This window comes from Electrophorus electricus, chromosome 5, assembly GCF_013358815.1.
Source record: "Electrophorus electricus isolate fEleEle1 chromosome 5, fEleEle1.pri, whole genome shotgun sequence".
NCBI classification, from domain to species: domain Eukaryota; kingdom Metazoa; phylum Chordata; class Actinopteri; order Gymnotiformes; family Gymnotidae; genus Electrophorus; species Electrophorus electricus.
The window spans coordinates 16,540,452-16,560,672 of NC_049539.1; the positions used below are offsets into that span (position 1 = coordinate 16,540,452).

At 38.6% G+C, this 20,221-nt stretch overlaps 4 protein-coding genes across 4 annotated transcripts; 2 read left to right on the forward strand and 2 right to left on the reverse strand.

Annotated features, from left to right (window-relative positions):
• Window positions 1-258: 258 nt before the first annotated feature.
• Window positions 259-2,743, reverse strand: spaw (southpaw). Its single transcript, XM_027016869.2, has 3 exons — window positions 2,461-2,743; window positions 868-1,706; window positions 259-749 (listed from the first exon to the last, which is right to left on the reverse strand). The coding sequence occupies exons 1-3, from the start codon at window positions 2,741-2,743 to the stop codon at window positions 597-599; spliced, it is 1,275 nt and encodes a 424-aa protein (XP_026872670.2). The 3' UTR covers window positions 259-596.
• A 1,411-nt stretch (window positions 2,744-4,154) lies between these two features.
• On the forward strand, window positions 4,155-8,377 carry sftpbb (surfactant protein Bb). Its single transcript, XM_027016894.2, has 10 exons — window positions 4,155-4,298; window positions 4,871-4,929; window positions 5,833-5,907; window positions 6,273-6,398; window positions 6,478-6,618; window positions 6,760-6,840; window positions 7,004-7,187; window positions 7,288-7,430; window positions 7,554-7,634; window positions 8,178-8,377. Exons 1-10 carry the CDS (start codon window positions 4,244-4,246, stop codon window positions 8,202-8,204), a joined length of 972 nt encoding a protein of 323 aa, XP_026872695.2. The 5' UTR covers window positions 4,155-4,243; the 3' UTR covers window positions 8,205-8,377.
• Window positions 8,378-8,470: 93 nt separating this feature from the next.
• On the reverse strand, window positions 8,471-15,777 carry usp39 (ubiquitin specific peptidase 39). Its single transcript, XM_027016893.2, has 13 exons — window positions 15,624-15,777; window positions 14,409-14,490; window positions 14,217-14,311; window positions 13,621-13,757; window positions 13,238-13,390; window positions 11,360-11,585; window positions 11,122-11,196; window positions 10,849-10,916; window positions 10,135-10,323; window positions 9,542-9,684; window positions 9,172-9,307; window positions 8,963-9,049; window positions 8,471-8,857 (listed from the first exon to the last, which is right to left on the reverse strand). Exons 1-13 carry the CDS (start codon window positions 15,670-15,672, stop codon window positions 8,804-8,806), a joined length of 1,494 nt encoding a protein of 497 aa, XP_026872694.1. The 5' UTR covers window positions 15,673-15,777; the 3' UTR covers window positions 8,471-8,803.
• A 257-nt stretch (window positions 15,778-16,034) lies between these two features.
• c5h2orf68 (chromosome 5 C2orf68 homolog) lies at window positions 16,035-18,237 on the forward strand. The gene is made up of 4 exons (XM_027016892.2): window positions 16,035-16,239; window positions 16,639-16,754; window positions 16,940-17,085; window positions 17,240-18,237. Exons 1-4 carry the CDS (start codon window positions 16,130-16,132, stop codon window positions 17,360-17,362), a joined length of 495 nt encoding a protein of 164 aa, XP_026872693.2. The 5' UTR covers window positions 16,035-16,129; the 3' UTR covers window positions 17,363-18,237.
• Window positions 18,238-20,221: the final 1,984 nt, after the last annotated feature.

Here is a 20,221-nt window from a genome sequence, read left to right on the forward strand (position 1 = left end):
TGTCTTGCTGCATGTATAATGGCAATGACCTACCATAACTTAACAGATGAGTTTCTAAGCTTTTTATTGTGACTTTTCATGAGAAATCATCTGCCAAGTTTCAAATATCAGTTAACAATTTTATCAAATGCTTAGGCAAATATATAGTGTATTTGAAAGCAATAAATGCATTGATCACAAAAATTAATTGTTTATTGCATTTTTACACTTCATAAAAATATATAAGGTTTTAAAAACTGTGTAATATAAAAACAACATACAAAAGCCTTTTACAATTTTACATTATATGAAAATATACACATTTTAGTGATTACATGTCCAAAAGTACAGTTTATCATCATATTTAATATAATCTACATATAAATATTAAATATTTCCGTTTTGTCAATAGACTTGTAGAAGCTCATCTTGGATACACTGAAACCTTTCTCTTATTTATCAGCAGCTCGACACATTCAGTCAACACAAAATCATGTCAATTTGAAATGTTCAATTATGCAGGCACTTAAAAAGTCTGCAAAGTTACTAAAGATACTAAATTAAGTTACTACATAATTTTCCAGTGGAATCGTGGTCCTAGCGTTCAATGGCGTACTTCAGTGACAGCCACATTCTTCTACAATCATGTCCTCGTGGTGACGAAGAACCATTTCGTCGCCCTCGTAGTACAGCATAGATAGAGAACTGAGACGAGTGGGCACGCAGGATGGACAGGTAACGCGCTCCGGATGATAGAGCTTGAGCAGACTCTGTCGCGCACAAAAAAAAGACGGAAAACACAATTAAAATTTTGCAAATACATTTATAGTAGGTTGCCCTTTGTCATTACAAAAAAAGCCACAGGTCTGCAACATTATTCTGTCTTACCTGCATATAGGCGTGGTTTGTGGGCTTGAAAGATTCGTCCAACGGAACTGGACATTCTCCTTCGCAACGGAATGCATTATACCGCTTTGGGTGCACAATCCACTCATTCCATCCTATTTGGTCAAAATCTACCCACATGTCAACGCGCCTGCACAGCGGACTGGACATGGGTTCTGTTGGTGATCCAGTTGTAACATTTTCTCCTGCCACCTCCCGAACGTGTACCCTCTCTATGCGGTTTCTCTTGTGTCTGCGACCTTGGCTGGGTCGCTCTAGGATGACATATTTGGAGTGCTCTACTGTCTGGATTAAAGTGGAGGTGCGTTTGTGGCTTCGGGGCAAATTGTTTTTCAAAAACACAACAATCATCACTCGGTTTAGTGTGGGATAATGGATCGTACGCTGCCAGCTACTGCGGTGCCGTACTGGAAACGTTTTCACGATGTCTCCTCCACTCCCCTCTTCCACATCACTTCCCAAGTCTTTGTTTCTTTCGAATGTTAGCTCATTTGCAACTGTCAGGTCCATTTGACTTGGTGCTTTACCTTCTTGGTACAGCCAATATTTGAGCAAAGCTGTTACGTTGAAAACCTTCCAGGAGGACGTTGTTGCAGCTGGCACAGACGTTATGCTGCCGAGAAAGAGCCGTTCCTTATGACAAAGCATCGTGTCTCGCTCGCAGCCCGATTTACGTGCCTGGTAGATGTCCACGATGACGCGCTTCGATGCAGAAAATGCAGGCAGACGGAATCGAAGTTCAGACAGCTGAATTTCTTCGTTGCCGGAAAGAGAGGACATGTCGAAAGTAACACTCCACCTCTCACCAACCTGATGGCATTCTGGCAAGGAAAAATGTTCAGCCTTTAGATACAATCAGCCCATTAAATGAAGCAATGTTGTTATGGAAGAAACCAAGACAGTACAATAAACAAACTGAATGGTCTGTAGGTTCTAAGGAGCACCATTATGGGAGAGGCGGTGGTGACGGCGTGTGGGGGTTGAGTGGGGAGTGTCACCCGGATAGGAATGTGTATTGAACCTCCCATTGTAACAGACGTCTGATGGACTAATACACTGAGCTGTACACATAAAACAGAGAAACTCTTTAAAGTCGAATAAGCATCGACACTACTGCGTTGTAAAAGTGGAGGATCAGACAGAAGCCGATAACACGTGAGAGTTCGATAATGATGCCTGATGTGAGGATAGTGGCCAGAAGTTCCTCCTGTCACAAACTCCCTGTATGCATTGTGAAGAATTAGTGAATGGATATTATTTTTTGTTTGTTTGTACTATCGAACACAAGTAATTATTTCTAATAAGTAAATGTATGCGAACGGGGCAGCATACGAATTAATGGAAAAGTATTAAATTGACATGAACCCTTGTGATTATTGGTCATTTTTGATATAGGCTAATCGAATCATACTTTCAAAAGCTATTTTGCTCACAGAACCGAACTGCGTAACACACAATGAAGACTACACGGTAGGATTTTAGGAAAGAGAAAAATCAAATAAATGATAAGACGATAAGCCATAAAATAAATACACTAGTTCATAGATTGCCTTATACAGTAAATGACATGCTTACCTTTTGCGACCAAACTCAGTACGGAGTCAGACTGTTGCAAAGATGGGCTGGTACCACTGACCATACTTGTAGTCGTCTTCCATGCATCGGCAGACTTGTAGTCTCGATATAGCTGCATCATGTAGAATGAATACCTGTTAGGATGGAGCACAGGAATATTGTACCCTCTGTCTACCTTGGGAAGCTCCGTGTGACGCCTTGTGCTGTTCGGGCCGTGGACTTTGAGTCCTATGGAGCCGAGACTTAGACCAAGAACCCAAGCGATGACGAAGGCGAGTGACATCGTATAAGATTTGTATTTAATTTTTGTGCGACACGAAAAGTTTCTGCTGTCTATGAAGACGCGGAACGGGTTCTTCTCAGTACGTCTCCTTACTGTGTGTAGTCCGGGCCTTGCACTGAGCTTTTAAAGTATCCATCTGGCCTTTGATGACCCCTGTCATCCTGCAGCCGCTGAAGAATCCCTCTGATCCTTGAGGCAGATCTGAGAAGGAACAAGACTAAAGCTGTCAAGTTCACTGTCTCTCGAAACTGCTCAGGCTTTTATATGCGCAAGGCGCGAAGCTCCTAATACTATTGTATGACACAGAGCTCCTTTGATAACAAGGCCACCCCAAAACACATCAACGCAATTAAGGCAAGAGTTAAATAGTCAGAGGCAATCACATACATATTTTGCTGCATAATTAAGAAGATTATTTTTTCGACATTTAGCTAACAGCCTCCAACTGGTGCGAATTTCAGACCGATTCAAAAGATTCAAAAATGTTTCTTGAATCCCTCGTAACATAACATCTCGGATAAATGTTGAGTGCTTACCATACCCCTGGATTGAATGGGATAACGCAAAACATAATTTAGTCTAACCAAAAGTTTAATTTAAAAACGATCTCCATACCCAAGGGAAATTTAGAAGTGGCTGAGTTTAGAAATAGCTGCAGCAGCTTTTGAAATAACACCATATAGGCAAATTAGTATAAATGTACATAGAACTGCAGTAGCCTACAGAAACCTTTACATTCAACAAGCCTAAAATCATTCATTTATGATTACACTAACTGACATTGTAATCATGATGTTAGTTCCCATTACTATGCTGATGATACATTATGTTTAATGAACATATAGTCTGGTCTAAAGAACCGCCTAGTGTGTTTGTCACAGAGGGCAATAAACGCGAGATGTCATTTTACTTAGCGTTATAGAAAGTAAAAAATAGCATATAAAACTATACTACAGTAAAGTATACTATAGAAAAGTAAAGTGTTTAGATGAAGAAACAGAACATGAAGGGGCGGTCAGTGGTTGGACAAGCGCTGAGAGAATGAGTCTAGAATAAAATATTGTTCTACAGTAAAACGTTGTTGTTGGTGTTGTTGTTTTATTTAAATTTGTGTGGAGTGCGCCGGTGCTGTGCAGAATTCGATAAAATTGCGGATGCAATGAGCGCAGAACTGAGCGCTCGTGAATTCAGCAGAATTCGTCAAAACGATCCATAAGCGTAAGCACAGCTTGCTGACCACATTCTGTATAAAATAGGCTTCAGCATTCATAAGACTATAACAGTTCCTGGAAAGTAGCCATACATTACAGTGTAGACTAAAAATGTTAGCGTTTTCCGTGCTGGTTCTTCGATTACGATTAGAAGCAAAAGACTACCTCGTTCCGCTTCCGTCACTGATGCGTCTCGTGTGGGTGTGCCTCGCTCGCTGGGACTGTACAACAGCCATATCATTCATTCCTTGTTCGTGTAAAAGTCCTCCTGAACGCATTAACTGACACGATGTCTGTGGCGCCTGTGTTTTGTGTGCTCGTCTTGGCGTGTGCCTTGTCATCAGGTAGTATGAGAGCTAATGTCGGTTTTCAGCTTTTCCATTGTTTTGACGCGCGCAGTCATTGATAAGGTCAAACAACGACATCGTCTTAAACGGACACGTACCGACAATAGTCTGTTAGAAAGAATAACTAGCCTGCTTATGATGAATAACTTTGCTACAATTGATAGCACCCGATTTTCTTTTTGTCAGTTGTATCTAATCTCAGTGGTTCGGCAGTTTTAAATAGGCTAGTCCATCGTTTGAGGTTGTCATGTTATCACGTTTGACTGATTCCCGGTAGGCTTCCGTCAATAGTGCGTTATATTCTATTTTATTTGAGCAACATATATATTTATTTAAATTAATTAATTTAGGAGTTTATTAAAATTATTATTTCGTTTAGGCTCATTCAAGTCATTTGCTTAATTATAATCAAAATAGATACAAATTCTACTAATTTTGGGAATCAATTTGATCATAGTCCACAATTGTTGACTGTATTTGATCTGAAAACATACGTTTTCGAATTTATTTATTTTTATTTTACCTTATTTAATTCCTTCATTACTTTAACTGACTTTTTAATCCAACAGGGCAGACAAGAATCACAGGGCGATACTCCCCACCGCTGAAAACGTCCGACCTGTCACTGGTAACTGAGATAATTATTATTATTTAAAATGTCTTTCACATTGTTTCCCTTTATGGCGAACTGTTTGACTTTCTTCATTTATATGATAAGAGACGTAGCCTAGTAACATAACAGTGAAACGATCGGGAAGTCCTAATATAATCCTTATTTATGTGTGCTACATCACAGAGTGGTATGCAGTTTTATATAATGCCAACGCATAAGGCCAAAATAAAATAATTATATTTAGCTGTCTCCACAAAGTATTAAGTGAATAAAATTGGAGATGCTAAAATGTTTTGTCTTGAATAAACAATAATACTTAGTTTTTATACTGGAATACACCTTAATTTAGCATTGCTTTGCAGAGCAATTCAACAATATATAAAAAGATATTAATTAATTTTTTTTCTTTTTAGAGGCCTTCTCAAAGGAAGGAGTAATGGAAAGGTTTCATTTCTTCTTTTATATAAAAAGGCCTAATAATGAACATGCTTTAAACAGTGTGAAGGTGAACCTTAGTTTTTAATAATAATAACAATAATAATAATAATAATAATAATATGTGTGAGAAAGAATGTTCATAGAGAACATTAACATTGTGGGTGCTACAAAGTTGTTTTACTTCAACATTATTTGTTGAACATGAAAAAGGGTTGTGAAAGTTTGTGGTATGACCTGATCCTCGTTTTCAAACCACTCCATTGTCACGTGCCACAGAATACACAGTTCTAGTTGTAGATAACATTGTGAAACCTATGAAAAACTATCATAGACTTGCATGGTATGTTACTTGACACCTGTTCTATGTCACTTCTTCAGTATTTGCAATATTTGACAAAATACAGTACAGTAGTTTTATCCAAGGTTTATTAGCGGAGATATTTGGGGACCCACTAATAATGAATGTTTGTCACTGTCTAGGATAAAAACATGTGCAATGACTGCATCAGGATCACAGAACTTCTTTTGATCATGCTGTCCCATCAGGACACACAGGTGAGTATGAATGTGTGTGTAATAACTAATGCTGGTATCCTATGGGTTAAAAACAAAAGCAAGTTCAACAGAACAGTTACACAGGGCAAATAAAACAGAAAGAAAACCTCAAAAACAATTCTTATTTAATCAAAAATACAAAAACCTCTTTTGACTCCTACAGATTATCCCATGAGGAAATCACATTGCTGCTGTTCAGTTGTCTAAAGCTATAGAAATAACTATTTTTTTGCAGAACATTAACTGTGCCATGGGTGGACAGTGAGTTTTAAGTTTGCAAATTGTGGAATGAAATTTTGTGACGATTTTGTGCTAGAAGAATGTTCTTGAACTGTGATATGGCCTCACAGACCATTCATTTACAGAAGCTGATTGAAGAGTCTCTCAAAGAGATTTGCAGAGGTTTCTCAGTTGCAAAAGTTTATGTCGAATGCATGGAGACAGTTCGGAAGTACCTGCCATCGGTCATCAAAGGTTTCCTTTCCTTTGATGTAAGTCCTTCTTCAAACATGTACATACCAATTTCTGCATTGTAACTATAAAATAAATAAAGTCTGTATTGGGTCATAGTCATACAGAGAGGGAGAGATATGCATCGCACTGCAGATGTGTGCTGTCCACCCAGAAAACAATGCTCCAGAGGTGCTTACCGTTGGCCTGGAGGCAGCTGGCGTGATACAAGCACAGTCTTCAACAGGAGCCAGTCAGGCGGTATGGTACTAACTTTTTGTAGAACGATGTCTAATTGCACTTCCTCTTTATCGTATTCTTCATTTTAGAAACCCCCTTGAATTGAGCTACTTTGACCATGCCGTTCATGTGTAATTTTTCTATTCCATTCTGCCAACACAGGTACAGATCACGCCCCAGTGTACATTCTGTCTTTTTATCATCAAAAAACTGGAAGACATGTTGCCAAAGGAAAGAACTGAAGTAAGACAGACACACAATACTTGGAAACAGCTTTCCATTTTTGACATAATTAGTGCACATACAACTCTACTGAAAGAATGAGAAAACACAAAATGAAAACATGTAGCCAATGACATTAAGTATGACCTAACACTTAAAACCCATTAACGGAACTCAATCATAGGAGTCCGTGGTGAAGCTACTGGAGAAAATCTGTGACCACTTGCCTCAGCACTACAAAGAGCAGTGCAACAACTTCCTGGAAAAATACGGCAAGCAGCTCATTGATTTACTCCTCAGCACTGCCACACCCCATGCAATATGCATGTTGCTGCACTTGTGTTTCGTCCAGGAGACACCTGCTATAGGTAATTAGAGAAAATATCTTGAAATATGTATTCATGTTTTCAAAATAAAATTTGGTTCTACATGCATTACAAGTATATTTCCCCCTGTCTCTCACTGCAGTTCCCTCCCTGCCATCAGATTGCCAGTCATGTAAAACCTTGGTAGTCCTCACCCAGGTGCATCTGGGACAAAATGCCACGGATTCACAGACGTCCTCTATGCTCCAGAAGATATGCCAGTCCCACACCAATGCCCTTCCAGGGGTAACAATCTTAACACTGTTGCTGTATCTAATTTAACATGAACAGCAACAGATATGCTGTAACATATTGGTATTTCTATAAGTGGTATTTTCAGATCAATTTTCTCTGTTCCTTCCTTTCTAGTGCAAGCTGTTTATTCAGCGTCATGACGTGGCACTGGTGCGGATTTTGAGCAAAGACAAAGATGCTCTAAATGCATGCCAGGTAACAAAAAAAATTAAATATGTTATTTCGCCCCAAGACTGCTGAAGCTCTGAGCTAAATATATTGCAATATATTCTGATTAAGTAGCATCCCAATAGTGGCATTGTATTTGAATTTTCCATTCAGGGGGTACCCTATTAAACCAACCATCTTGGTATTAGGACAGTAAGATTAGAAGATGAAAGATGAATATGGTCAATAAAAACAAATTGTTTATGCTAAGCACAATGAGAAGTTTATGTGAAGACTTTTAAAGCCCTGTGTTTAAGTAAAACTATGCATTAGTGAAAGTTTAAGCAAAAATGCATTTGCACCTTTGCAAGGAACAAGGAACCTAAATGTACATTTATTAGCAAATGGTCACATTTATATTCACATACAAAAGCTGGGTCAAAAGATGACAATCTGAATGTCTCAATTTGCATACAACTATGGATGTTTAAACTGAGAACTTTGATTAGGCTGCTATTACATTTCAGTTTCTTGCAGTTGAAAGTGTCTGTGAAGCATTTTGCCTTACTCCTGTTTTGTCTACTTTATTAGGAGATCTTCTGTTTGGGACATGAATAGCATGGCATACCTTCAAGTAAACAAACCCTCATTTTTGTTCTCTGGGAAAAGGAATGAATGAATGTTTCTGATTGTTGTGGGGGGGGACACCAATCATATCTAAAAATGTTATGCTTTTTTTTAATGCATAAAGAAGCAGGACTTTTTTTTAATAAACCCTGATTACACAGTGATTTTGTGTGTTATACAGAGAGAGCTACCATTCTTTTCTTTCAAATTTTAAACAAAATGAGCCAATGGAAACAAATGTAGATAAAACCTAAAAGATAGCTTGCAATAAGAAGCATCAGTGGTTGACCTAGATGTACCGCCAAGCAGCTGATTAACCATTTTGTTTCAATTACAGCATCACACCTGTAGCAGAAATACAGTGACACATCACATATATTCCTATATTATTTAATAAGAAATTGGCATTTATGCAGAAATACAAATTCAGTGTAGGTTTTGGGACAAACTGGCGTGACAGAGTTAACATTTACAGGTCATCTGAAGTTAAAACAAACAAAAGCATAAGTGGCCTCTGGTGCAGATGAAGTGAGTGAGGTCAACTTGAGTTTCTGCTCATAGTCTGGACATCTGCTGAACCTCAGCACCCATCATGCCCCTGTGTGGCTGTCTCCATCTCCTTCAGCTTCCTGTCTCTTCCATATCTGAAATACAATAAAAGTCAACAGTGAATTAGGGAATAAACAAAACTTCAAATATGAACTGCCCTTTCCTATTTTCTGACATTTCAGATCTCTTCAGTGACTAACCTGTATGTAAGCTTCTGACAGTGTGATCATTTGTGGCAGGATATCGGTCACCTGCAGGTCCTGAAGTTCGTACCACTTTCCTGTGCCCTGTAAAACATTCAAAGTCACCTAACAAAATCAGCAAGGCATCTACATTCTCACCAGGGATCTAGATTCTCATGGCTTGGCATGGCTCACATTTAATCAAAATGTGTGGTAAACCCACTCACGTGATGCAGGACATGAATTCTGTATGCACCCTCTGATGGCTTTCCATCATGCACCACATTGGCCACCAAGTCATAGGTGGTGTTCTTCTCAGTGCTCTGGGCCTCTTCTGTGAGGTACTCACGCAGGTCAACATTCCTGGAAAAGGTTACCCGGGGGGGGGGAATCAATAGTGGAATGAGAAAATCTTACATGTACATTAAGATCAAAGAAAGAAAGAAATGGCTCAAAGAAGATCAAGTGAAAACACACACTTCTAATCTTACTTTTTAATAAACTAAATAAAATCAGGACCTGTCCTATAAAGGAGTGATTGACCTAAAATCATATGTCTGCCTGAAACCACATCTGTGCATGTTTACTTGAACTCACGTTATAGGGAAGTTGACAATAGTAGGGTTCTTTTCTACGAAGAAGTTATTCTTAGTGAACCTCTTGATGCAGAAGATAAGGTACGGAGGAAGTTTGGTCAACTGGAATCGTTTGAGGAAGTTTTCTTTATAGGTTTTGTACTCCTGCAGCAGAAAGTGAGAAAACAAAGTTCCTAATGAGCAGTTACAGAGCAGATGGAACACTCAAAATGAATAATAAGTAGCATTTTCATACTTTACTTTCAACTGCATTTCAACCTTGGTACAACACATAAAATGTTTACTGCTGTTGCATGAACACAACAGAGAAAACAGCAGAGCATTGTTCACACTGTGATACACCTCCACTCTACCGTTAAGTAAAAGTAAAACCAGTGTCAGAACCATTTTATTTAAAAGAACGATATGATAAATATTTAAAATAACCAAGCACATTATGGTGCGTTTTTACAGTACACATTATACACAGGTGTCCTACATTACAGTCTACCTGAGAATATGAGCAAATGTAAAGAAATAAAATGTAAAAAAAAAAAACTGAACACACATGAATTGACAGCCTACAACAGTTCCTTGTAATATAAAAGTTGATACCTTCTCTGTGATGCCATTGAACTTTGCCAGAATGTTGAAGAGAGGGACCTGAGGAATTATCAGCTGTTCCTTCTCATCCTTGTAGAGGGGTGCAGTAGGGAGGTCGAGCGTGAGGTACAGGAAGGTGGACTCCAGCATCTGCTCCTGGTACTCCTCTGTCTGCAGCAGGGCCTCTTTCTCTTCTGCAGGCTGTGGAGGCCAGACCGTAGCAGCTTCTATTAGACTCGATGTGGTTAAGTGGGGCCCCAGTAAAATGTCAACAATACCAATACCAACAATTTCAGATTTCTCAGCTAAATCAGCCTCAGCCAGTGATGTTAACATGACTGACTAGGCAAATTTCAGCATTTGAAAAAGTAGTTTAAATTGAATGAATGTGAATGTTGCATTTTGTCGCAAAAACTGCTATTAGGGGGAGACAGTTGATGACCAACATTAAGAACCCTTCAGTGTGTAAATTACTGGAACAGTGTTACAATTGTCCGAGTGTAGCAAAAAAAAAAAAGAAAAAAAAAAAAGAATATATTCTGAGTTTACTCATTACCGGAGTACATGATATATTGTTGCCATTTGACTAAAGGATGGCCTGGAAGTTGCAGCTATTCTTAAGGCTGGTCAAATGGAGAATAGGGGCTAAATATGCCTTTTTCTGCATGTAAATGATATCATTAAAATGATTACCACTTTATATCTGAAACCACTTGTGTCACTTACCAAGTCTGGGTGGGGAAGTTTTTTTGAGAAGATACGCATTGTCCCTTGGAATGCTTTTGTCACAATAGCTGTAAAAGAAAATTTTAACAAACATATTTAATGAACCATAAACTACATATTAAACTCCTGATTTAATATTGTATGAATATGCTTTTCCATCAGTAAATAAAACAAGCCATGAAAAGTCAGAATACTGAGAAATATTATGCACAGAGTGCCAACAAACTTGTATAAAAAGGTACAACATGTATATAGTGAAAAAGTAAAACTTGCATGTTTTCTTCTTAGTCCCACCCAGGGCTCCATGCAGTGCGTTTAGAAACCAAGAAAGAAAGTCCACAGCATCTCCTACAGGCCAAAACAAACATGACATTTAGCTCTTTGTTCCTGTATCTCCACATAACATACATACATGTACCAGTGCCAGTATGAAGCACTGGATTCTTTGCTACACAATGACTGAATCCCTCTGCCTGTCTCAAGCTTACACGGCCAGGCCGCTCTACGCTACCTTGCTTGGTGATCTGGAAGGTCTTCTTGCTGCACAGCACCACGGCCTGCAGCATCTCGTGTGGCGAGACGTGGGCTTTGAAGTTGCGCGGGTTCCAAAGCTTGCGCATGAGCTCACCGAAGCGCTGCACCAGAAGGAACATGATGTCGCCTGGTGGCCGTCGGATGCTACGGTAATTCTCCTCCTCCAGGAAATAGTTGCGAAGTGGTGGCACATTGGACAGAGCCTTCAGAGTAACAATGTGCAAAAAAGTTTTGTGCAAAATTTTATCGGTATTTCTTTCAATGCTGTTTGGACTACTTGTAAAGTTTGTTTTGGCGCTCCTAATAAATCCCATCAGATCGGTAATGCACATTATACAATAAGACAGTTTTCACAATAGATTCATTACAAAAACAGTGCTAAAGTGAAAAGACTTTTCGTCTTGCCATGTACCATCTTCCATCACTGCAGCACTGTTACACCCTGCTGTTCCCCATGACCATAGCTTTATATACGACTATAAGAACACACTTAAATTCAAAGCCTAGAGAACATAGCTATGACATTGTGCGGCAGTAGGGGAGGGGTCAAGGGTCACCTGCTAGCTGGAGAGCGAGTCATGATAAATGCTAGTTTGCATACGAGTTTCACACTTGTTTCATTTTGATTCAAAGAAAGCCCTGTGTTCTTCACTCTTGCCATGTTCCCCCTACCCAACACAACCACTGCGGTCATATGGGATTAATAATTAACAACCCAGGACACAATTAAGCACATCGTGAACTGGAGATTAGAGGTGTTTTAAATACAGGTTCTTTAACAATTTAATACTCCCAGCACAGGTTTTAATAACTTGGTTGATGGCATGATGAGATTTTGCCAGAGAATCCATTTTGGAGCATAATTAATAAAACTTAAAATGCTTTTTAAAACAAGAATCCTAGTTGCATAACAGTGCTAACTAATGAAAATGTTCATATTTTGCTTACATTTCTGCTAACAAAGTTCAGTCACTTTAGGAATAATGCTTATTCTTTTAAACACAGAATTTGGCCTAAAATTCTAAAGCCTAAACTGCTTTCCTTTTACTATGAAACAATATAATCACTGCCCAGTCAGTACTTGAATTTTCTGCTGATGTCACAGCAATTTCTTTTGATCATAGTTTGGCTAAACTGAGTTTACATGCTTACAGGCATCACTATAGTAGTTGCTCTGAGGATAAAAGGTTTTCTTTGACTGTCCAGGGCTCTGTAATCAGCAAAAGATTTGACATCTATGAACTAATCAGAACACAATCGTGCTGTCCCACTATTTTGCAATTGCACACAGCACACAGAAAGGTAAGCTCAGTGCTAAGCAGTCTTCTCTTTGGAGGAATGGCTTTTGGATAAAGAAGAAGGATGTAGGAGGGAAGAGAGGGGGTGAACTGCCCAGTCATGCCAAGTCTGGCAGAAGGTAGCAAAAAATTCAAAATCCATCACAATGGCCTTAATAATGGCATGTCTATCATTACTGTTTTGGGAAACAATGGAATTATTTTAAAATTCTAATTTTGCACCAGCGCTAAATCATGACTAAAATGTTCATTAGTTGATGCAGAATTAGCAACGTTTCTCCTGGACAAACATGTAAATGCGATCTTAGAGATGTGGCTTTGTGTTCATGGGAATGGAATAGAAGGTGGATTCAAAGAGTAGAAATAAAATGATAGAGTGTTGTATTCACCTACTTAACTGCTAGAGGTAGTGTTTTTGAATCGTAAATAATGCACCTTTAAATGGACTCAAATTACCAAAAAAAACTGTTAACTGATTTTGCAATGTTCAAACCAAAAGATTGAATGCATTCCGTTGTTTATAATCTGAATACATGCTATATTTTGAAGAGTCATACCTGTAGAACTACATTGGCATAATCGTTGGCTTTGATATTATTGAGACCCACAATTCCTGGTAAGTAAGTGGTGCCGTCGTAAGCCCTGTACAGCTTTCCATGCTTATCCAAAGCGGAGATGTGCTGTTTAGTGAACGTTGGCTTCAGCACATACTGCAGACAGAAATAGTTCATTAACACTACCTGAAATAGGTAAAACTTCAAATAAAAATTATAGTAGCTTCTATAAATAAGGAAACTGACAAAAAGCATACCAACAGTATGTGTTTCTACACTTCCACAACTGAATGATTAAAAAACATTAGTTATTTAAATAATTAACATATTATGCAGCCCATCATTTTGACCAACCATCCCACCTTATATACAATGAAGTTACTTACTGTGATGTCCTCAAGTGATGAATCAATGATTTCATAGTTGTCTGGTAAACAGTAGAATTTGAGTGTGTGAAGATTTAGGAAGACATGATGCGCGAACTGAACACTATGGGTGTACGCATGGGACTTTAGGCCTCTCCCTGAAACACATCGACCCACAAAATATAATTAATCAGAGTACATGAGCATACATTTAGGGAGAACCCCAACATTAGCCTGGTTTGGCAACACTCAACCTCAAGTCGTTTCTTTGCTTAGTGGTCTGTGTTGGACCTCGTTCTGTGGTTTAAGTCTGGCAGCACTGTTGTTCAGCCATTAATGTCTAAGGGTGTTTCTAATGGGCACTAAAGTAAAGCACTAAATGTGGTTTGTGTTGAACCTTGGTAATCATTACTGGTGCTTCCTGTAAACATCAGCTGAACCCTCTGTTTTGATATATACTGCCTTGTCAAGAGTTAAATAAAGACAAATGCTTCCTATGATGGCAGTTCCGAACTGAATAGATTAAGACAAAGTTTATTTCAAATTACTGGAACAATATCAGATTCATCACTGTATTTTAAACTGCTTGCATTATATGCATACCTTGAAGTGCTTACCTTGAAAATACTTCCCACAGATGAGACAGGCATAGACATTAATATGGGAAAGAGATATTGAGCACAGTTTCTCAAAGTCAAAGTCCAAAACACTCCTAAATAAAAAAAAAAAAGAAAACAACTGCTGACAAACTCAGTTTCATCATAAGGTTTGAGGCAAATTGTGTAATTCAGGTGAGCTTCCACACCAACCTGTTGATTGTGTCAAGATATGGACAGTGCCGGCTTCTCCTGTCCTTGGTGTCCTGAGAACGTGCCACTTTTCCTGGCACCTCTGGAATTGAGATATTTTGACATTAATAAGATCAAGCCACATAGCAAAAAATAAATGTAGAAATTCTAAATGTAGACAGTGTTATCAGTGATAGTATCAACAGTGTTGTCAAATGTGGTCCTGTAGCTCTCCCGGTCAAGTGAAGTGCTGACACCAAGGATTAATTCCCTGGGCTCAATTCCCAGGGACTACACATGCTGTCTACTGATAAATATATGCATGTTGCTCTGGGTAGGGGCATCTGCCAAATGCTGAAATTGTTAATATTTCATGCTTGTGTAAATATTAATTGAAAATTAAGGCAAATATACCCACCATTTTGTGGTCAGAAATACACTGAAACCTTTAAAGGAAAGTTAAAGTGGCAAGCCACTGCATACATCAGTTTCTCTGTAAGTGAAATGTATCTACAACACCTTTTTCCTTAAATAAATAGATGGACAATGCTATGGGTTCTCATCTCTGTTCAGGGCAAGAGGATCTGTCGTCTGGAGCAAACAACCAAGGCCTACCATGTTATTCTTCCAACACATTTTATATTCAGGTGGCTTTATATTCAGTTTTGCTCTGATTATCCAGTTTAGAGTCGCAAGAAATAGCAAAGTTACAACGAATGGAGTTTTACATATGTAAGCTAATGGACGTAGCTAATGGTATTGAAAACAAGAGACAGTTAAGTTAGCTAACCTAGATAAGCATAGCTAGCTAGATAAATAAACATGAAAGCAATTGTGATAGAAGCTACATTTGTTAGCTAGCCAGCTATCTTATGCTAACTAGCTCTAGAGCTAAACCTCAAGCGTGTGAAGAAATGTCCAAACTGTCTTAAATTAGATGTAGCTACGGTAGCTAGCTATCTGTGTTCTTTTCCTGCTGGTCGTAATGTAGTTAGCCAGCTAGCAACAGGAAATCATTTGCCCAGCGTTATTTGGCAGCTTAAAATGGATCACAAGCAAAACTATTCGTACTTATCCGGCTAATGTCAGCTAACACTAGGTTAATTAGCTAGCTAGCTACACACTGAAAAGTGCATGCAGGTTTGTATGCTAGCTAGTTAGCTTCGCTAAGCACATTTAAATCGTTCGATAGCTACCTGTAAGTAACTCATAAAAAATATCTCACAACGTAATTACCTTCCTCGTCATCGTCATCGAGAAACCGCTCTCGTTTTAAATTTGCCATATTGTTTTCCAAACTATTAGATGTGGAAGAAGACTTAAAGTAAGAGCTAAAGACCAACAGATAACAATATTCTGTTCGAATGCTCCAAGAATTCCCGGCTAGCTACATTTTCCAGGCCAATAAGTCGATGGCCGATGGCAAACAAACCCGACTTATTAATGAGTAGTATTTATTTATAAATAAATATTTATTTTTAATCTTTTTCTGTTTATTGTTCTGCCATATTTGTTTATACTATTTAATTACTTCAAATGTAATTATAAAAAATATCACATTTAATGTCAGATAAAAACGTTATGTGGGTGTTTTTTTGCTCTATAAACTCCGAGTGTATTTTTTTCCTGACCAACCAATTAGAGACAGGCAGCTGATGTAGCAGTTGCTATCGTCACTGAGGGGGTTTTGTATGTTGAAAATTGTTTTACTTGCCTAGTTATTTTGTTTATACCTATGAACTATGGAAGTTTTGCAGAATGCAGAGGGTGAAACTCTTAAATATAAGCCGGGAGGTCGTTTGGATATGAATCACGGTTTCTTACACCACATCCGGAGAAATCAGATTGCCAGGTAGGTTAGCTAGCGTTTAGCTAACTTAACAGACTGGCTAAGCGAGCTCATCAGGCTGCGTGTTTACTAACGTATGATAGCTATTTAGCTAGCTAGCGAGTGAGCTAAACTATCCCTGTTAATTTAAATTTGGATATTAACATAATTATTATTAACTACTAACAACTGTATGCGGAATCAATACTAGTGCGAGTATAAGTAGGAGTGAGTAAAAGTGGTTATTGCTAGTCATTTGAAACACTAAAAATCAATTGTTACTATATGTTAATAATAACTTCACTTCTAGGCCTACTTGTCCAGTTCGTGTGCTGGTTGTCTGTTTTTCTAACTTTGTCCATGTCGTGTCGTTAACGTTTGTGTTTCTCGCACCTTATAATCAAATCACTGATATTTGCAAAGGGATGATTATGACAAGGAAGTAAAACAAGCAAAGGAGCAACAAAAGCGCAGACACACAGTCACCCCCCGCCGCCCACGAAGACCCGACCGAGAGGTGTACCACCTTCGCCACCGAAGTAGTAGTTCTTGCATTACATTTTTAGTGAGCAGTGTATGTAATTGTAAACCCGATTTGTTTCTGTAAAACTGATGGGATTAACATTTATTATAACTGTTTTCATCCAGAGGATGTGAAACAATACAGTTCTTTCCCCACAATTTCTGATATGTTAGTAATATCTCTGTGGATGCTTGAGTGCAGACGGCTCAGAGACCGGACCTGGAGTAGAAGCGGAGGAATGGAACGAGAGCGGGTCCAGCACAGAGCAGGAGAGCACAGGCAGTGAGCTCTTCTGGCTCGACTACCAAGCCGACAATGGCGTAGTAACGTCATTCATCGTGTACAAGGTGTGTAACGCTTATACGTTAGTGATTGGTGTAGTTGCCTTTATTGATAAATCTGTTAAACACATCTTTATCTTTTTAGCTTTTTTATATGATTTTTATCCACTGACTAATTTGACAAATTTTTATTTGTGTTTCATTTGCTTATTTCTCTTAGGAAGATGAGCCAGAGAGTGTGGTGGAACGGGTGGAGGAAAAAAATGTTCTAGATGCAGCCATGAGGGCAGCACTGTTGGCACGAATCGAACAGGAAATGGATAAACGGCGTGACAAACGCTGAGTTTGAAAGAGAACCCATGATAAATGGGAATAAAGACTGCAGCGAGGTCTGGGAAGGCTCTTGCTCACCACACTACACTGGACTGGGACCGGTGGTGTGTTTGGGTCTCAGCTCACTCCACTGGACTGGGACAAGTGGTGTGTTTGGGTCTCAGCACCCTGAGAATGCTGAGACAACATGACCTTATGGATTCTGTAGTAAGGATTACACAAGAGGATAGGGTGCTTCTTCCTGTGATGTGGGAAATAATATACCTTAAAGTGAGATGAGAGGTTTCCTCTGTGAGTGTGGTTATAGATTAAGGGATGCAAGTGCTCTGATATGAAATATCTTTAAAATTAATGAGTTCAAATGTCATCCAACTGGTTCTAGCCTATTTTAACATAGTGACCATCATGACTACAATATTTGAAAACATATCCACTCCTTTTCACACACTACAACTACAGTTTTCATTTAAACATAGTTAGCACAATATTGGGTATCACATTTTAGAAACCCATTGACAATATTTTTCAATCATACCAGTTAGGAGGATAAGTGTGCCAAATGATAGCTGTGATTTCTCACATTGATTCTCCATAAGAAACGATAGAGGGCTGCAATGCTGTTCATTCCGACTTGGTTTGGATGACATTTGTCTTACTGTCAAACAGGTTGTAGCCTTAAAATGATTTATTTATAAATTTGAAGGCATCTGTTTTGTGCGTATAGTAGGCTTTTTATGGAAGTTGTCACTGGTGATGTTGATTGAATTTAACTGTACTGCTTATATAGCATTATAGATTTCCTCTTTCATCGGGACTTCTTTTGGTTGTACAAAGAAATATTTTTGTAAGCGTTTTCTGTGTAAAAATAAAAGAAAGCATGCTAAAGCGGTTTATGGTGTTTTGATTCCATGCATGATTCTCACACCCCAGTGTTGGTGGGAGCTAGTTCCTTTGTTCTCAGCTTCTTCACCACCCCCTTCACAACATGATATCCAGTGCCATATATTTACAAACTGCTATCCACACTTCACAGAGAAGCCCGTTTGGCTCACTGGAAAGAACTGCTCACTTCAGTTTTTGACCTGTCACCTATTCTCAGCCAATGTGCGCATCACTCTATAGAGACCACTCACTATATGTTTGAGATGCTTAAGGCTTATGTCTTGAACAACTCGACTGAGTTGCTCAATTGAGACACTTGGAGGAGCTGAGTTGTCTGTGTAAAGGAAACCTAAATCTTTATTGTAGACGTATTGATCTTTGCATACAGGAATAGCTTTACTGTGCACTGACCAACGATAGCTCCTGCTTAGTAGCTGTGTTCCCTTAAGCAGTACCGAGGATGTTCTCCAGGGGGTGATATTGTCTAAAATTTACTAAGGTTTTGTAACGCGTTTGTTAAGCTGGCACAGAATGTACTTTCCAGCGGTTCAAGGTGTGCTGTAATGAGTTTCCATTTCCACAGATCGGAAGATATCTGTCTAAGGCTAGAATATCCAACTAAGAACTTTCTCTAAAGACTCTTTTCACCTTATGCTGGGAACAAAAGATATGTGGTCCTTTCTTTTGGCTCTATGCAGTTAGTTTATATGAAAAACATATAGTTAATAGACTAAACCTGCTAAATTTGTTGAATTTTCATGGAGAAAAATAAAGCAAAGTTTCTGGTTGCTAAACATTGGGTTTGGTGGGAAACATGGAAGAAGTTACATTTAAGCTATGAGACACACCAAAAGACAAATAATTATGACAGACTTTAGTTGCTCTTTATTAGAGCACTGCATGATTGTTATTATGAACTTGCCCATCCCCTGATGCCTGCTTTTGTGCTCTCCTGCTTATGTGGTCCTCCCTGTGGGGGCAAATGAAGGTTCACATATCTACATTCCATTACATCTTTGCTTCACCTACCAAGCCTCTGAGCATGTTGATTGGTTAGCAAAAGATTTTGGTCTGATATCCTTCAAAACACACCTTGGCATGTGAGTTCCCACTGTTGTCCTTGAAGTTTTATCTCAGTCTTTCCTACTGCGTATATATGTGCATAAGCATACTGGTGAAGTGGCTGGGGACAGTGAACATGAGGGTCTCCTTAGCCCCATCTCTGATATTGTTGGTTAAACTTTGATAATTCACTTTCTTAATGGAGCACTTTGATGCACTTAAACCATAATGGTAATGGAAGCTTATCTGAAAATTTTAACATCAGTCAAGAAAACATAATTCAGTCTCCCCCTTCTAGTCATATCTTTCTCAGAGAGTGAGAGAGAAATTCATTCAAAATTGTAATGAAGTACACAAAGTTTCCAGAGAAAAGAAACTACAGGAGGTTTTGGACAGAGGTCCTTCTTCAGCTGTGCACACAAATTTTTTGAAGCACTTTGCTTGTACAGTTGATGAAGGACCTCTGTCTGAAATGTTTTGTTTCTTTGGAAACTATGTACTTCATTACAATTTTGAATATCTCTGCATTCCTTACTACAGTACACTGCAGTTACTCGCCTGGAATCATCTTTGTGTGTGCGTAATATATATATATATAAGTTGTCTGCAATCTGAACCTTAGAGGTAGGTACACCACTTAGATTCGCCATCCATATTTGTACTACCATTCCAAATGGACTGCCATAGAGTATACCATTACTTCCCTATCCTATCCCAAAGCGCTGCCAAGGGTCAGGTACTGGTGCTGGAAATACGTGGTCATAAAAAAAAAAAAAAAAAAAAAAAATTCACTGTAAATTTTGATTTTATGCCATGAGGGCATATCACTGATAACTAAGGAATTATGGAATTACTAAAAAGACCTCCAATAGGAATATTGTGAAAAATGACTCATTGTTCAGTAAACTTTGTAGTAATCCCAATA